We start from the raw sequence: 13,412 nt of genomic DNA on the forward strand, positions 1-13,412 counted from the left end.
ACCCAAACAGGTTATCACCCTGTTCCTGGAGAGATACCCTCCTGTAGGTTGTTGTTTACCCAAACAGGTTATCACCCTGTTCCTGGAGAGATACCCTCCTGTAGGTTGCTGTTTACCCAAACAGGTTATCACCCTGTTCCTGGAGAGATACCCTCCTGTAGGTTGCTGTTTACCCAAACAGGTTATCACCCTGTTCCTGGAGAGATACCCTCCTGTAGGTTGTTGTTTACCCAAACAGGTTATCACCCTGTTCCTGGAGAGATACCCTCCTGTAGGTTGTTGTTTACCCAAACAGTGGATCCCCTTTTTGTTGTTTGAACTGCAAATTGTCATTAACTATTCAGGTTGATGATGAGAGAGAGCACACCACCTTGACTAATAACAATACTATTTCTGTCTGTCTACAGACGAGGATATTGAGCCAATAACATCATTTGACTATTCAGACTACTACAATGATACACTAGGGTTATATAAACACAGCATCAGGCATGCCAATGTGAAGGATTTTGGGACGGGAGGACCAGCAGCATGACAGACCTCCTCTATTCTTCAACTTGGCTCGGCACGACCTTCTCTTCGTCATCTCCCTGCCGAGTGGCTCCTGTGGGACTTGATGTGCTAACTGGTAACCAGACTGTATATGCTGGGTTTTATAGCAGCATGTTCTTCATGGTGATCTTGACAGTGGATCGCTATGTGGTCATAGTCCACTCTCACACCATTGCCAGGCACAGATCAGTCACAGTTGGAGTCGCTCTGTCTCTGTTCATGTGGGCTCTCAGTATCTGTGTCTCTCTGCCTACAGTAAATAATGAGTCTCGTGTAAACCAGAGGGTACCATGTGGTGCCAAGATTCTGTTACGGGTCTCACGGAAACCAGATGGTACAATGTGGTGCCAGGTTTCTGTCTTGGGTCTCATGTAAACCATGTGGTGCCAGGTGTCTGTCTTGGGTCTCATGTAAACAATGTGGTGCCAGGTGTCTGTCTTTGGTCTCATGTAAACCATGTGGTGCCAGGTTTCTGTCTTGGGTCTCATGTAAACCATGTGGTGCCAGGTTTCTGTCTTGGGTCTCATGGAAACCAGATGGTACCATGTGGTGCCAGGATTCTGTTTTGGGTCTCATGGAAACCAGATGTTAAAATGTGGTGCCAGGTTTCTGTCTTGGGTCTCTTGGAAACCAGATGTTAACATGTGGTGCCAGGATTCTGTCTTGGGTCTCATGGAAACCAGATGGTACCATGTGGTGCCAGGATTCTGTCTTGGGTCTCATGGAAACCAGATGTTAAAATGTGGTGCCAGGTTTCTGTCTTGGGTCTCATGGAAACCAGATGGTACCATGTGGTACCATGTGGTACCAGGTTTCTGTCTTGGGTCTGCTCCCCTCCCCCTCTTCATCAAATTGATCTGCTATTCCAGGATTGCTTCTGGACCCCATACCATGTGGTAATTGTCCTGCGTTATCTGGAGAGACAGAACTATTTTTGGGGACTCTGTACAATTCACAAGAACAGATTTGGCAATGCAGTGGACAGTGGTGATGTTGTTTAAATCCGATCATCTACACCTTTGCAGGACAGAAATGAATGAGTCTTGTCCTGAAGTTACTAAGAAAATGGAGGACACTGTGTTTCGCCAGGCCTTATGCTAGTGAGTTGTCTGAACGAAGGAGCTCAGTCTATTCCAGGTCCTATGAAATAATGTCTACAAGATGCTGTAGTTTGACTTGTATACAGGTATAATTTGAATATAAAAAAAACTCTGGGAAGGGACAACATAGTAAAAGATGTACAGAAAAACTACAAACAAATGTAAGGGGGATTTCTTGACACTTTGAAAGTGTGGCTCTCAGCCACCCAAGCTATGCTTACTGTAGATACAGTACTTATCAGTTGCTCTTTCGTATCTTTACATGCTCCAATGCCTTTGTTGACAGATCACTTTAAAGAGTGTTAGTTGAGTCCTCATGTGGTGTTGTGTGAAATATAAAAAAGATAATTTCAATTTCTTATGTACAATGCATTCGGAAAGTATTCAGACCCCTTTTCCACATTTCATTACGGATTAAATACTTTCTTCCCCTCATCAATCTACACACAATACCCCATAATGACAAAGCGTTTTTTTTAAAACATTTTTGCAAATGTATAAAAAAAAATATTGATCTCATCCTGTTTCCATTTTTTTCTTCCTTTATTTAACTAGGCAAGACATTTAAGAACAAATTCTTATTTACAATGACGGCCTAGGAACAGTGGGTTAACTGCCTTGTTCAGGGGCAGAATGACATATTTTTACCTTGTCAGCTCAGGGATTCAATCTTGCAACCTTTTGGTTCCTAGTCCAACGCTCTAACCACTAGGCTACCTGCCACCCTCAGGCCATTGATCATCCTTGAGATGTTTCTACAAATTGACTGGAGTCCACCTGTGATAAATGCAATTGATTGGACATGATTTGGAAAGGCACACATCTGTCTATATCAGGTCCCCCAGGTGACAGTGCATGTCAGAGAAAGAAACCAAGCCATGAGGTTGAAGGAATCGTCCGTAGAGATCGGAAGTGTCCAGACGGAAGTTACTCCTCAGTAAAAAGGCACATGACAGCATGCTTGGAGTTTGCCAAAAGGCACCTAAAAGGACTCTGACCATGAGAAACAATTCTCTCGTCTGATGAAACCAAGATGGAACTCTTTGGCCTGAATGCCAAGCGTCACATCTGAAGGAAACCTGGCACTATCCCTACGGAGAAGCTTGGTGGTGGCAGCATTATGCTGTGGGGATGTTTTTCAGCAGCTGGGACTGGGAGACTAGTCAGGATCGAGGGAAAGATGAACGGAGCAAAGTACAGAGAGATCCTTGATGAAAACCTGTTCCAGCGAGCTCAGGACCTCAGACTGGGGCGAAGGTTTACCTTCCAACAGGACAACGACCCTAAGCACACAGCCAAGAAAATGCAGGAGTGGCTTCGGGACAAGTCTTTGAATGTCTATGAGCGGCCCAGCCAAAGCCTGGACTTGAACCCGATCGAACATCTCTGGAGAGACCTAAAAATAGCTGTGCAGCGATGCTACCCATCCAACCCGATAGAGCTTGAGAGGATCTGCAGAGAAGAGTGGGAGAAACTCCCCAAATACAGTGCCAAGCTTGTAGTGTCATACCCAAGAATACTTGAGGCTGTAATCACTGCGAACCATGCTTCAACAAAGTACAGAGTGAAGGGTCTGAATAGTTATGTAAATGTGATAGTTTATATTTTTTTTAATTTCTAAAAACCTGTTTTTGCGATGTCATTATGGGGTATTGTGTGCAGATTGATGAAGAAAAAAATAATAATTTAATACATTTTAGGTGAAGGCTGTACAACAAAATGTGGAAAAAGTCAAGGGGTCTGAATAGTTTCCAAACGCACTGTATATTATTTTTCTAGTGACTTCTACCCTATAGATAAAAATTCTAGTACCATATAGATTATTAATATAATGGAATCCCATAGATCATGAAACCCCATATAATATAATGAAACCCCATAGATCATTATTCTAGTAGGGGGGGGGGGGGGAAGTACAGCTCGCACTTCAATCCAGCCCGCGAGACAGAAAAAAAGATGTTTAATTATCATTTCTCCCCAATGTCATGGTATCAAATTGGTAGTTACAGTCTTGTCTCATCGCTGCAACTCCCGTACGGACTCGGGAGAGGCGAAGGTTGAGAGCCGTGCGTCCTCCGAAACACAACCAAACCAAGCCGCACTGCTTCTTGACACAATGCCCGCATAACCTGGAAGCCAGCCGCACCAATGTGTCGGAGGAAACACCGTATACCTGGCAACCGTGTCGCCACAGGAGTCGCTAGAGCGCGACAAGGAAATCTCGGCCTGCCAAACCCTCTCCTAACCGCCGCATCATGGGTCTTCCAGCTGTGACACAGCCTGGGATCAAACCAGGGTCTGTAGTGATGCCTCAAGAACTGCGATGCAGTGCCTTAGACAGCTGCGCCACTCGGGAGGCCCCTACAAATTGATTTTAACAAACAATTGGTCCACTAAAAATGTCCCGCTCTGTTGAATTTCAAAATCCTGATGTGGCCCTCGAGCCAAAATGTTTTCCCACCCCTGTTCTAATAGTTTCTACACTATAGATTATTATTCTAATGGTTTCTACACTATATATTATTATTCTAGTGGCTTCTACACTATAGATTATTATTCTAGTGGCTTCTACACTATAGATTATTATTCTAGTGGCTTCTACACTATAGATTATTATTCTAGTGGCTTCTACACTATAGATTATTATTCTAGTGGCTTCTACACTATAGATTATTATTCTAGTGGCTTCTACACTATAGATTATTATTCTAGTGGCTTCTACACTATAGATTATTATTCTAGTGGCTTCTACTCTATAGATTATTATTCTAGTGGCTTCTACTCTATAGATTATTATTCTAGTGGCTTCTACACTATAGATTATTATTCTAGTGGCTTCTACACTATAGATTATTATTCTAGTGGCTTCTACTCTATAGATTATTATTCTAGTGGCTTCTACTATATGATTATTCCAGTGGATTTTACTCTAAAGAGAGGAGAGAGGAGAGAGGAGAGAGGAGAGAGGAGAGAGGAGAGAGGAGAGAGGAGAGAGGAGAGAGAGAGAGAGAGAGAGAGAGAGAGAGAGAGAGAGAGAGAGATAATTGGGAGAGAGAGAGAGAGAGAGATAATTGGGAGAGAGAGAAGAGGGATAATTGTGGAGAGAAAGCGAGAGAGAAAATACAGTAACTTTATACTATAGGCAGAGTAAAACTTTTATAGTTAAGATTTACCCAAAAGATGACTTCCATGGTCGACAGGGATGACTTCTTCTACAGAGAGGTGCTACCAGGGTCAGAAGGCATTCTGTCTCCTCTAAAGGTAGAGATGCATGGTGCCTTGAAACACAAAGAGAGAGAGAGACAGTCAGAGAAGCATGGTGCCTTGAAAGACAAAGAGAGAGAGAGAGACAGTCAGAGAAGCATGGTGCCTGAAACACAAAGAGAGAGAGAGACAGTCAGAGAAGCATGGTGTCTTGAAACACAAAGAGAGAGAGAGACAGTCAGAGAAGCATGGTGCCTGAAACACAAAGAGAGAGAGAGACAGTTAGAGAAGCTTGGTGCCTTGAAACACAAAGAGAGAGAGAGACAGTCAGAGAAGCATGGTGCCTTGAAACACAAAGAGAGAGAGAGAATCGAAGAATCGGCAGCACCTGGTATCACCCTACACAACACTGAAATCAAGTGTCTGCTGTACGCAGATGACCTGGTGCTGCTGTCTCCCACTAAAGAGGGGTTACAGCAGCACCTAGATCGTCTTCACAGGTTCTGTCAGACCTGGGCTCTGACCGTTAACCTAAAAAACAAACAAATATAATGATATTCCAAAAAAGGTCGGGAAATAAGGATGACAGATATAAATTCTATTTGGACACAGTTCTATTAGAACACACCAAAAACGACACATATCTAGGACTAAATATCAGCTACACAGGTAGCTTTCACATGGCTGTGAATGAGCTGAGAGACAAAGCAAGAAAAGCATTCTATGCCATTAAAAGGAACATCAAAATTGAAATTCCAATTAGAATCTGGCTCAAAATGTTCCAATCAGTTATAGAACCAATTGCTCTATATGGCAGTGAAGTATGGGGTCCACTCTCTAATAGTGAATTTACCAAATGGGACAAACATCCAACTGAAATATTGCATGCAGAGTTTTGCAAGACTGTATTGCAAGTACAAAGAAAAACTCCAAATAACGCATGTAGGGCAGAATTGGGCCAATACCCCCTCCTCATTTGAATAGAAAAAAGAGCCATCAAATTTTACAACCATCTAAAAACAAGTGACCCTAAAACATTCCATCACACAGCTCTACAATGTCAAGAGATGAAACCAGAGAAGAGTCCCCTCAGCCAGCTGGTTCTTAGGCTCAGTTCACCAACCCAAACCAACCCCATAAGGCCTCAGGACAGCCCTCAGAAAATCTGGCCCAACCAAATCATCACAAAACAAAAAGAAAAATATTTAACCTATTGGAAAGACACCACAAAAAATCTAAGTAAACTTCAATGCTATTTGGCTCTAAACAGACAGTACATGGTGGCAGACTATCTGACCACTGTGACTGATAGAAAACTGAGGAAAACATTGACTAGGTACAGACTCAGTGAGCACCGTCTGGCTATAGAGACCGGTCGTCACAGACAAACCTGGCTGCCCAGAGAGGACAGGCTGTGCTCACTCTGCTCCAGGGGAGAGGTAGAGACAGAGGTGCATTTCCTACTACACTGTGACAAATACTCAGACCTAAGAGCATATTTCTTTCCCAAATTTATAACTCAATATAAAGAATTTGAAACTATAAAAGATGAAGAAAAAATCAAATACATATTGGGTGAAAAGCCAAAATGTGCAGTTTTGGCAGCCAAATATGTGTCCTCCTGCCACAGCCTGAGGGACAGCCAGTGAAAAATGCAAAGTAATATTGATAATATTTCCCATTTAGCTTAGTTTTGTTTTGTCTTTCATACCAGGTCATGTGTCTTCTCAGTCATATTGACACTGGTCTACTACTGTTGCTTTAATGTATTGTTGTTCTGATTAATATTGTTGTTGTAGTTGTTGTTAATGGTAATCCCATGTCCACTACTACTATTATTATTACTGCTGGTCCCACCATTTATTTATTTATTTATTTATTTATATATATATTTATTTATATATATACATTTATATATATATATATATATATATACATTTATATATATATATATACATATATATTTGATTTTTATTTTTCGATATGTATACTTTGACAATGTAAGTAATAATGAACTTGCCATGTCAATAAAGTCAATTGAATTGAATTGAATTGAGAGACAGTCAGAGAAGCATGGTGCCTGAAACAAAGAGAGAGAGACATACAGTTGAAGTCAGAAGTTTACATACACTTGTTTTAATGACTCCAACCTAAGTGTTTCAACCCCTCCACAAATTTCTTGTTAACAAGCTGTAGTTTTGGCAAGTCGGTTAGGACATCTACTTTGTGCATGATAAGTAATATTTCCAACAATTGTTTTCAGACAGATTATTTCACTGTATCACAATTCCAGTGGGTCAGAAGTTTACATACACTAAGTTGACTGTGCCTTTAAACAGCTTGGAAAATTCCAGAAAATGATGTCATGGCTTTAGAAGCTTCTGATAGGCTAATTGACATAATTTGAGTCAATTGGAGGTGTACCTGTGGATGTACTTCAAGGCCTACCTTTAAACTCAGTGCCGCTTTACTTGACATCATGGGAAAATCTAAATAAATCAGCCGAGACCTCCACAAGTCTGGTTCATCATTGGGAGCAATTTCCAAATGCCTGAAGGTACCACGTTCACCTGAACAAACAATTGTATGCAAGTATAAACACCATGGGACCACGCAGCCGTCATACCGCTCAGGAAGGAGACGCGTTCTGTCTCCTAGAGATGAACGTACTTTGGTGCGAAAAGTGCAAATCAATCCCAGAACAACAGCAAAGGACCTTGTGAAGATGCTGGAGGAAACAGGTACAAAAGTATCTATATCCACAGTAAAACAAGTCTTATATCAACATAACCTGAAAGGCCGCTCAGCAAGAAAGAAGCCACTGCTCCAAAACCGCCATAAAAAAGCCAGACTACGGTTTGCAACTGCACATGGGGACAAAGATTGTACTTTTTGGAGAAATGTCCTCTGGTCTGATGAAACAAAATAGAACTGTTTGACCATAATGACCATCATTATGTTTGGAGGAAAAAGGGGGAGGCTTGCAAGACAAAGAACACCATCCCAACCGTGAAGCATGGGGGTGGCAGCATCATGTTGTGGGGGTGCTTTGCTGCAGGAGGGACTGGTGCACTTCACAAAATAGATGACATCATGAGGGAGGAAAATTATGTGGATATTTTGAAGCAACATCTCAAGACATCAGTCAGGAAGCTAAAGCTTGGTCGAAAATGGGTCATGACCCCAAGCATACTTCCAAAGTTGTGACAAAATGGCTTAAGGCCAACAAAGTCAAGGTATTGGGGTGGCTATCACAAAGCCCTGACCTCAATCCCATAGAAAATGTGTGAGCAGAACTGAAAAAGCATGTGCGAGCAAGGAGGCCTACATACCTGACTGTTACACAAGCTCTGTCAGGCAGACTGGGCCAAAATTCACACAATTTTTTGCAGGAAGCTACCCGAAACGTTTGCCCCAAGTTAAACAATTTAAAGGCAATAATACCAAATACTAATTGAGTGTATGTAAACTTCTGACCCACTGGAAATGTGATGAAAGAAATAAAAGCTGAAATAAATCATTCTCTCTACTATTATTCTAACATTTCACATTAAAATAAAGTGGTGATCCTAACTGACCTAAGAAAGGGAATGTTTACTAGGATTAAATGTCAGGAATTGTAAAAAACAGAGTTTAAATGTATTTGGCTAAGGTGTATTTAAACTTCTGACCTCAACTGTATGTGAGGATGCTATTCATTGACTACAGCGTTTAACACCAAAGCTCATCACTAAGCTAAGGACCCTAAGCTAAGGACTAATCACCGACAACAATGAGACAGCCTATATGGAGATGATTTTGGACTGCAGGAAAAGGAGGACTGAGCATGCCCCCATTCTCATCGACGGGGCTGCAGGTTGAAGGTTTCAAGTTCCTTCGTGTCCACATCACCAACAAACTATCATGGTCCAAACACACCACGACAGTCATGAAGAGGGCATGACAAAACCTATTCCCCCTCAGGAGACTGAAAAGGTTTGACATGGGTCCTCAGATCGTCAAATGGTTCTACAGCTGCACCATCGAGAGCATCCTGACGGGTTGCATCACTGTCTGGTATGGCAACTGCTTGGCCTCCGACCGCAAGGCACTACAGAAGGTAGTGCGTACGGCCCAGTACATCACCGGGGCCAAACTTCCTGCCATCCAGGACCTCTATACAAGGCGGTGTCAGAGGAAGGCCCTTACAATGGTCAAAGACTCCAGCCTAGTCATAGACTGTTCTCTCTGCTACCATATGGCAAGCGGTACCGGAGTGCCAATTCTACCTCCAAGTCATAAGACTCCTGAACAGCTAATCAAATATCTACCCAGACTATTTGCATTGACACCCTCCCGCTGCTACTCTCTGTTATCTTTGCATTATAAAACTCTACCTACACGTACATAATTACCTCAATACCACGACACAGCCCCCCGCACATTGACTCTGTACCGGTACCACCTGTATATCTTTATTTGATTTGATTTTATTTCACCTTTATTTAACCAGGTAGGCTAGTTGAGAACAAGTTCTCATTTACAATTGCGACCTGGCCAAGATAAAGCAAAGCAATTCGACACATACAACAACACAGAGTTACACATGGAGTAAAACAAACATATAGTCAATAATACAGTAGAAAAATAAGTCTATATACAATATGAGCAAGTGAGGTGAGATAAGGGAGGTGAAGGGGGAAAAAAGGCCATGGTGGCGAAGTAAATACAATATAGCAAGTAAACACTGGAATGGTTGATTTGCAGTGGAAGAATGTGCAAAGTAGAGATAGAAATAATGGGGTGCAAAAGAGCTCAATAAATAAATAAATAAATAAATAAATAAATAATTACATTAGGGGAAGAGGTAGTTGTTTGGGCTAAATTATAGATGGGCTACGTACAGGTGCAGTAATCTGTGAGCTGCTCTGATGCTTAAAGCTAGTGAGGGAGATAAGTGTTTCCAGTTTCAGAGATGTTTGTAGTATATGTAGTGTATATATATATTTTTTTGCTTTTGTTATTTACTGCTTCTCTTTAATTATTTGTTATTCTTACCTCTTACTTTTTGGGGATTTTCTTAACTTCATTGATGGTTAAGGGCTTGTAAGTAAGCATATCACTGAATTCAGGGCATGTAACAAATACAATTTGATATAGGGGGTAGGGTGCCATTGGGGCATCAGCCAGATTCATTTCCAGCCGTCTCTCTCTAACCCAGTAGGGTGTTATGCAAGGCTAGTAAAGCTGTGTTATTCTAATCCTGTAGGTTCCCATGCTATACACACAGGGTGTGTAATCCCCCCTACAGGGTACATCATGCAGCCTAAATCGAGAGGGGAGTTCACCATAGGTCAGGACCAAAGCAGGCAGCGTGGGCGGTGTGAGAGAGTGAGAGTGTGTGAGGATTAGGACAACAGCAGGAACATACTGCAACGATACACAGGGTTAGGGCTAGCCCAGTCTACAATGCAGGGCTAGCTCAGGCTACTGTTACTACTACCACTACTGTAGAATCTCCTGTAGATGCTACTGTAGATGCTACTTTTACTTTAGATGCTGTCACGGCTACTGCAGATTTTACTGCTACTTCATATGCTACTGCATATTTTACTGTTACTGCTACTATAAATGCTACTGTAGATGCTTTCACTGTTACTGTAGATTCTACTGTTACTGCTATCAACTCAAATTTTATGTCACATACACATGGTTAGCAGATGCTAATAAAAGTGTAGTGAAATGCTTGTGCTGCTAGTTCCGATAGTGCAGTAATATCTAACAAGTAATCTAACAATACCCCAACAACTACCTAATACACACAAATCTAAAGATGTGAATGAGAATGTGTACATACAAGTATATGGATGAGCGATAACCGAGCGGCATAGGCAATGTGCAATAGATGTTATAAAATACAGTATATACATGTTATTAATTTACTTCACCTTTATTTAACCAGGTGGTCAGTTGAGACCAAGTTCTCATTTACAACTGCGACCTGGCCAAGAATAAAGCAAAGCAGTGTGACAAACAACAACACAGAGTTACACATGGAATAAACAAACGTACAGTCAATAACACAATAGAAAAGTCTATATACAGTGTGTGCAAATGAGGTGAGGTAAGGCAATAAATAGGCCATAGTGGCAAAATAATTACAATTTAGCAATTAAACACTGGAGTGATAGATGTTCAGAAGATGAAAGTGCAAGTAGAGATACTGGGGTGCAAAGGAGCAAAAACACAATAAATAACAAGATGGGGATGAGGTAGTTGGATGGGATATTTACAGATGGGCTATGTACAGGTGCAATGAATGGTAAGCTGCTCTGACAGCTGGTGCTTAAAGTTAGTGAGGGAGATATATGTCTCCAGCTTCAGTGATTTTTGCAATTCATTCCAGTCCTTGGCAGCAGAGAACTGGAAGGAAAGGCGACCAAAGGAGAAATTGGCTTTGGGGATGACCAGTGAAATACACCTGCTGGAGTGAGTGCTACGGTTGTGTCCTGCTATGGTGACCAGTGAGCTGAGATAAGGCGGGGGTTTACCCAGCAAAGACTTATAAATGACCTGGAGCTAGTGGGTTTGGCGACAAATATGAAGCAAGGGCCAGCCAACGAGAGCATACAGGTTGCAGTGGTGGGTAGTATATGGGGCTTTGGTGACAAAACGGATGGCACTGTGATAGACTGCATCCAATTTGCTGAGTAGAGTGTTGGAGGCTATTTAGTAAATGACATCACCAAAGTCAAGGATCAGTAGGATAGTCAGTTTTACGAGGGTGTTTGGCAGCATGAGTGAAGAATGCTTTGTTGCAAAATAGGAAGCCGATTCTAGATTTAATTTTGGATTGGAGATGCTTAATGTGAGTCTGGAAGGTGAAATGTGATAAGTAATGTAAGATATGTAAACATTATTAAAGTGGCATTATTTAAAGTTGCATTGTTTAACTTCTCTAGGATATGGGGCAGCATTTTCACATTTGGATGAAAAGCGTGCCCAGAGTAAACTGCCTCCTACTCAGTCCCAGATGCTAATATATGCATAGTATTATTAGTATTGGATAGAAAACACTCTGAAGTTTCTAAAACTGTTTGAATCATGTCTGTGAGTATAACAGAACTTATTTGGCAGGCGAAACCCCGAGGACAAACCATTCAGATTTTTTTTTTGAGATCACTCTTTCATTGGGAATCCAGATTCCCAGATTCGACCTTCCTGCAGTTCCTATCGCTTCCACTGGATGTCAACAGTCTTTAGAAATTGGGTGAGGTTTTTCCTGTGAGAAATGAAGAAGTAGCCATGTTCAGAATGAGGCTCCAGTGAAGTGTACTGTTTGTTAGAGGCGCGTGACCAGAAAGCTTGCTACCCATTGTTTTCCTCCGGTATTGAACACAGATCATCCCGTCTTCAATTTTATCAATTATTTACGTTAAAAAATACCAAAAGTTGTATTACAAAAGTAGTTTGAAATGTTTGGACAAAGCTTACAGGTAACTTTTGAGATATTTTGTAGTCACGTTGTGCAAGTTGGAACCGGTGTTTTTCTGGATCAAACGCGCCAAATAAATGGACATTTTGGATATATATCGACGGAATTAATCGAACAAAAGGACCATTTGTGATGTTTATGGGACATATTGGAGTGCCAACAGAAGAAGCTTGTCAAAGGTAAGGCATGAATTATATCTTTATTTCTGCGTTTTGTGTCGCGCCGGGAGTGTTGAAATATGATGGTCTGTGATTGTTTGCTGGGGTGCTATCCTCAGATAATAGCATTGTTTGCTTTCTCCATGAAGCATTTTTTAAACCTGACACGTTAGCTGGATTCACAACAAGTGTAGCTTTACATTTGGAATATTGAATGTGTGATTTCATGAAAGTTTAATTTTTATAGTAATTTATTTGAATTTGGCGCTCTGCATTTTCACTGGATGTTGGCCAGGTGGGACGCTACCGTCCCACATATCCCAGAGAGGTTAAAGTGACTAGTGATCCAATTATTAAAGTGGCTAGTGATTGGGTCTCAATGGCAGGTAATTTGCCCCCGGTGATGCGTTGTGCAGACCGCACCACCCTCTGGAGAGCCTTGCAGTTGAGGGCGGTGCAGTTGCCGTACCAAGCATTGATACAGCTCGACAGGATGCTCTCGATTGTGCATCTGTAAAAGTTTGTGAGTGTTTTGGGTGACAAGCCAAATTTCATCAGCCTCCTGAGTTTGAAGAGGTGCTGTTGCGCCTTGTTCACCACACGGTCTGTGTGGGTGGACCATTTCAGTTGGTCTGTGATATGTACGTCCAGGAACTTAAAACTCCAACTTCTCCACTGCTGTCCCTTCGATGTGGATAGGGGGTGCTCTCTCTGCTGTTTCCTGAAGTCCACGATCATCTGCTTTCTTTTGTTGACTTTAAGTGAGAGGTTGTTTTCCTGACACCACACTCCGAGGGCCCTCACCTCCTCCCTGTAAGCCGTCTCGTCGTCGTTGGTAATCAAGCCCACTGCTGTTGTGTAGTCTGCAAACTTGATGATTGAGTTGGAGGCGTGCATGGCCACGCAGTCGTGTGTGAACAGGGA

The 13,412-nt window shown here is 41.9% G+C and overlaps 1 protein-coding gene across 2 annotated transcripts in view; it reads right to left on the reverse strand.

The window, feature by feature from the left end:
• The window catches only part of LOC129842152 (IQ motif and SEC7 domain-containing protein 1-like), a 274,873-nt gene that overhangs the window by 168,061 nt on the left and 93,400 nt on the right, over positions 1-13,412 (reverse strand). For both annotated transcript variants that reach the window (XM_055910566.1, XM_055910567.1), the window contains exon 2: positions 4,826-4,930. In XM_055910566.1, coding sequence (XP_055766541.1) covers positions 4,826-4,930 — 105 coding nt within the window. The remainder of the gene's footprint in view (positions 1-4,825; positions 4,931-13,412) is intronic.

The sequence above is a fragment of the Salvelinus fontinalis genome, unplaced genomic scaffold (genome assembly GCF_029448725.1).
Source record: "Salvelinus fontinalis isolate EN_2023a unplaced genomic scaffold, ASM2944872v1 scaffold_0018, whole genome shotgun sequence".
NCBI lineage: Eukaryota > Metazoa > Chordata > Actinopteri > Salmoniformes > Salmonidae > Salvelinus > Salvelinus fontinalis.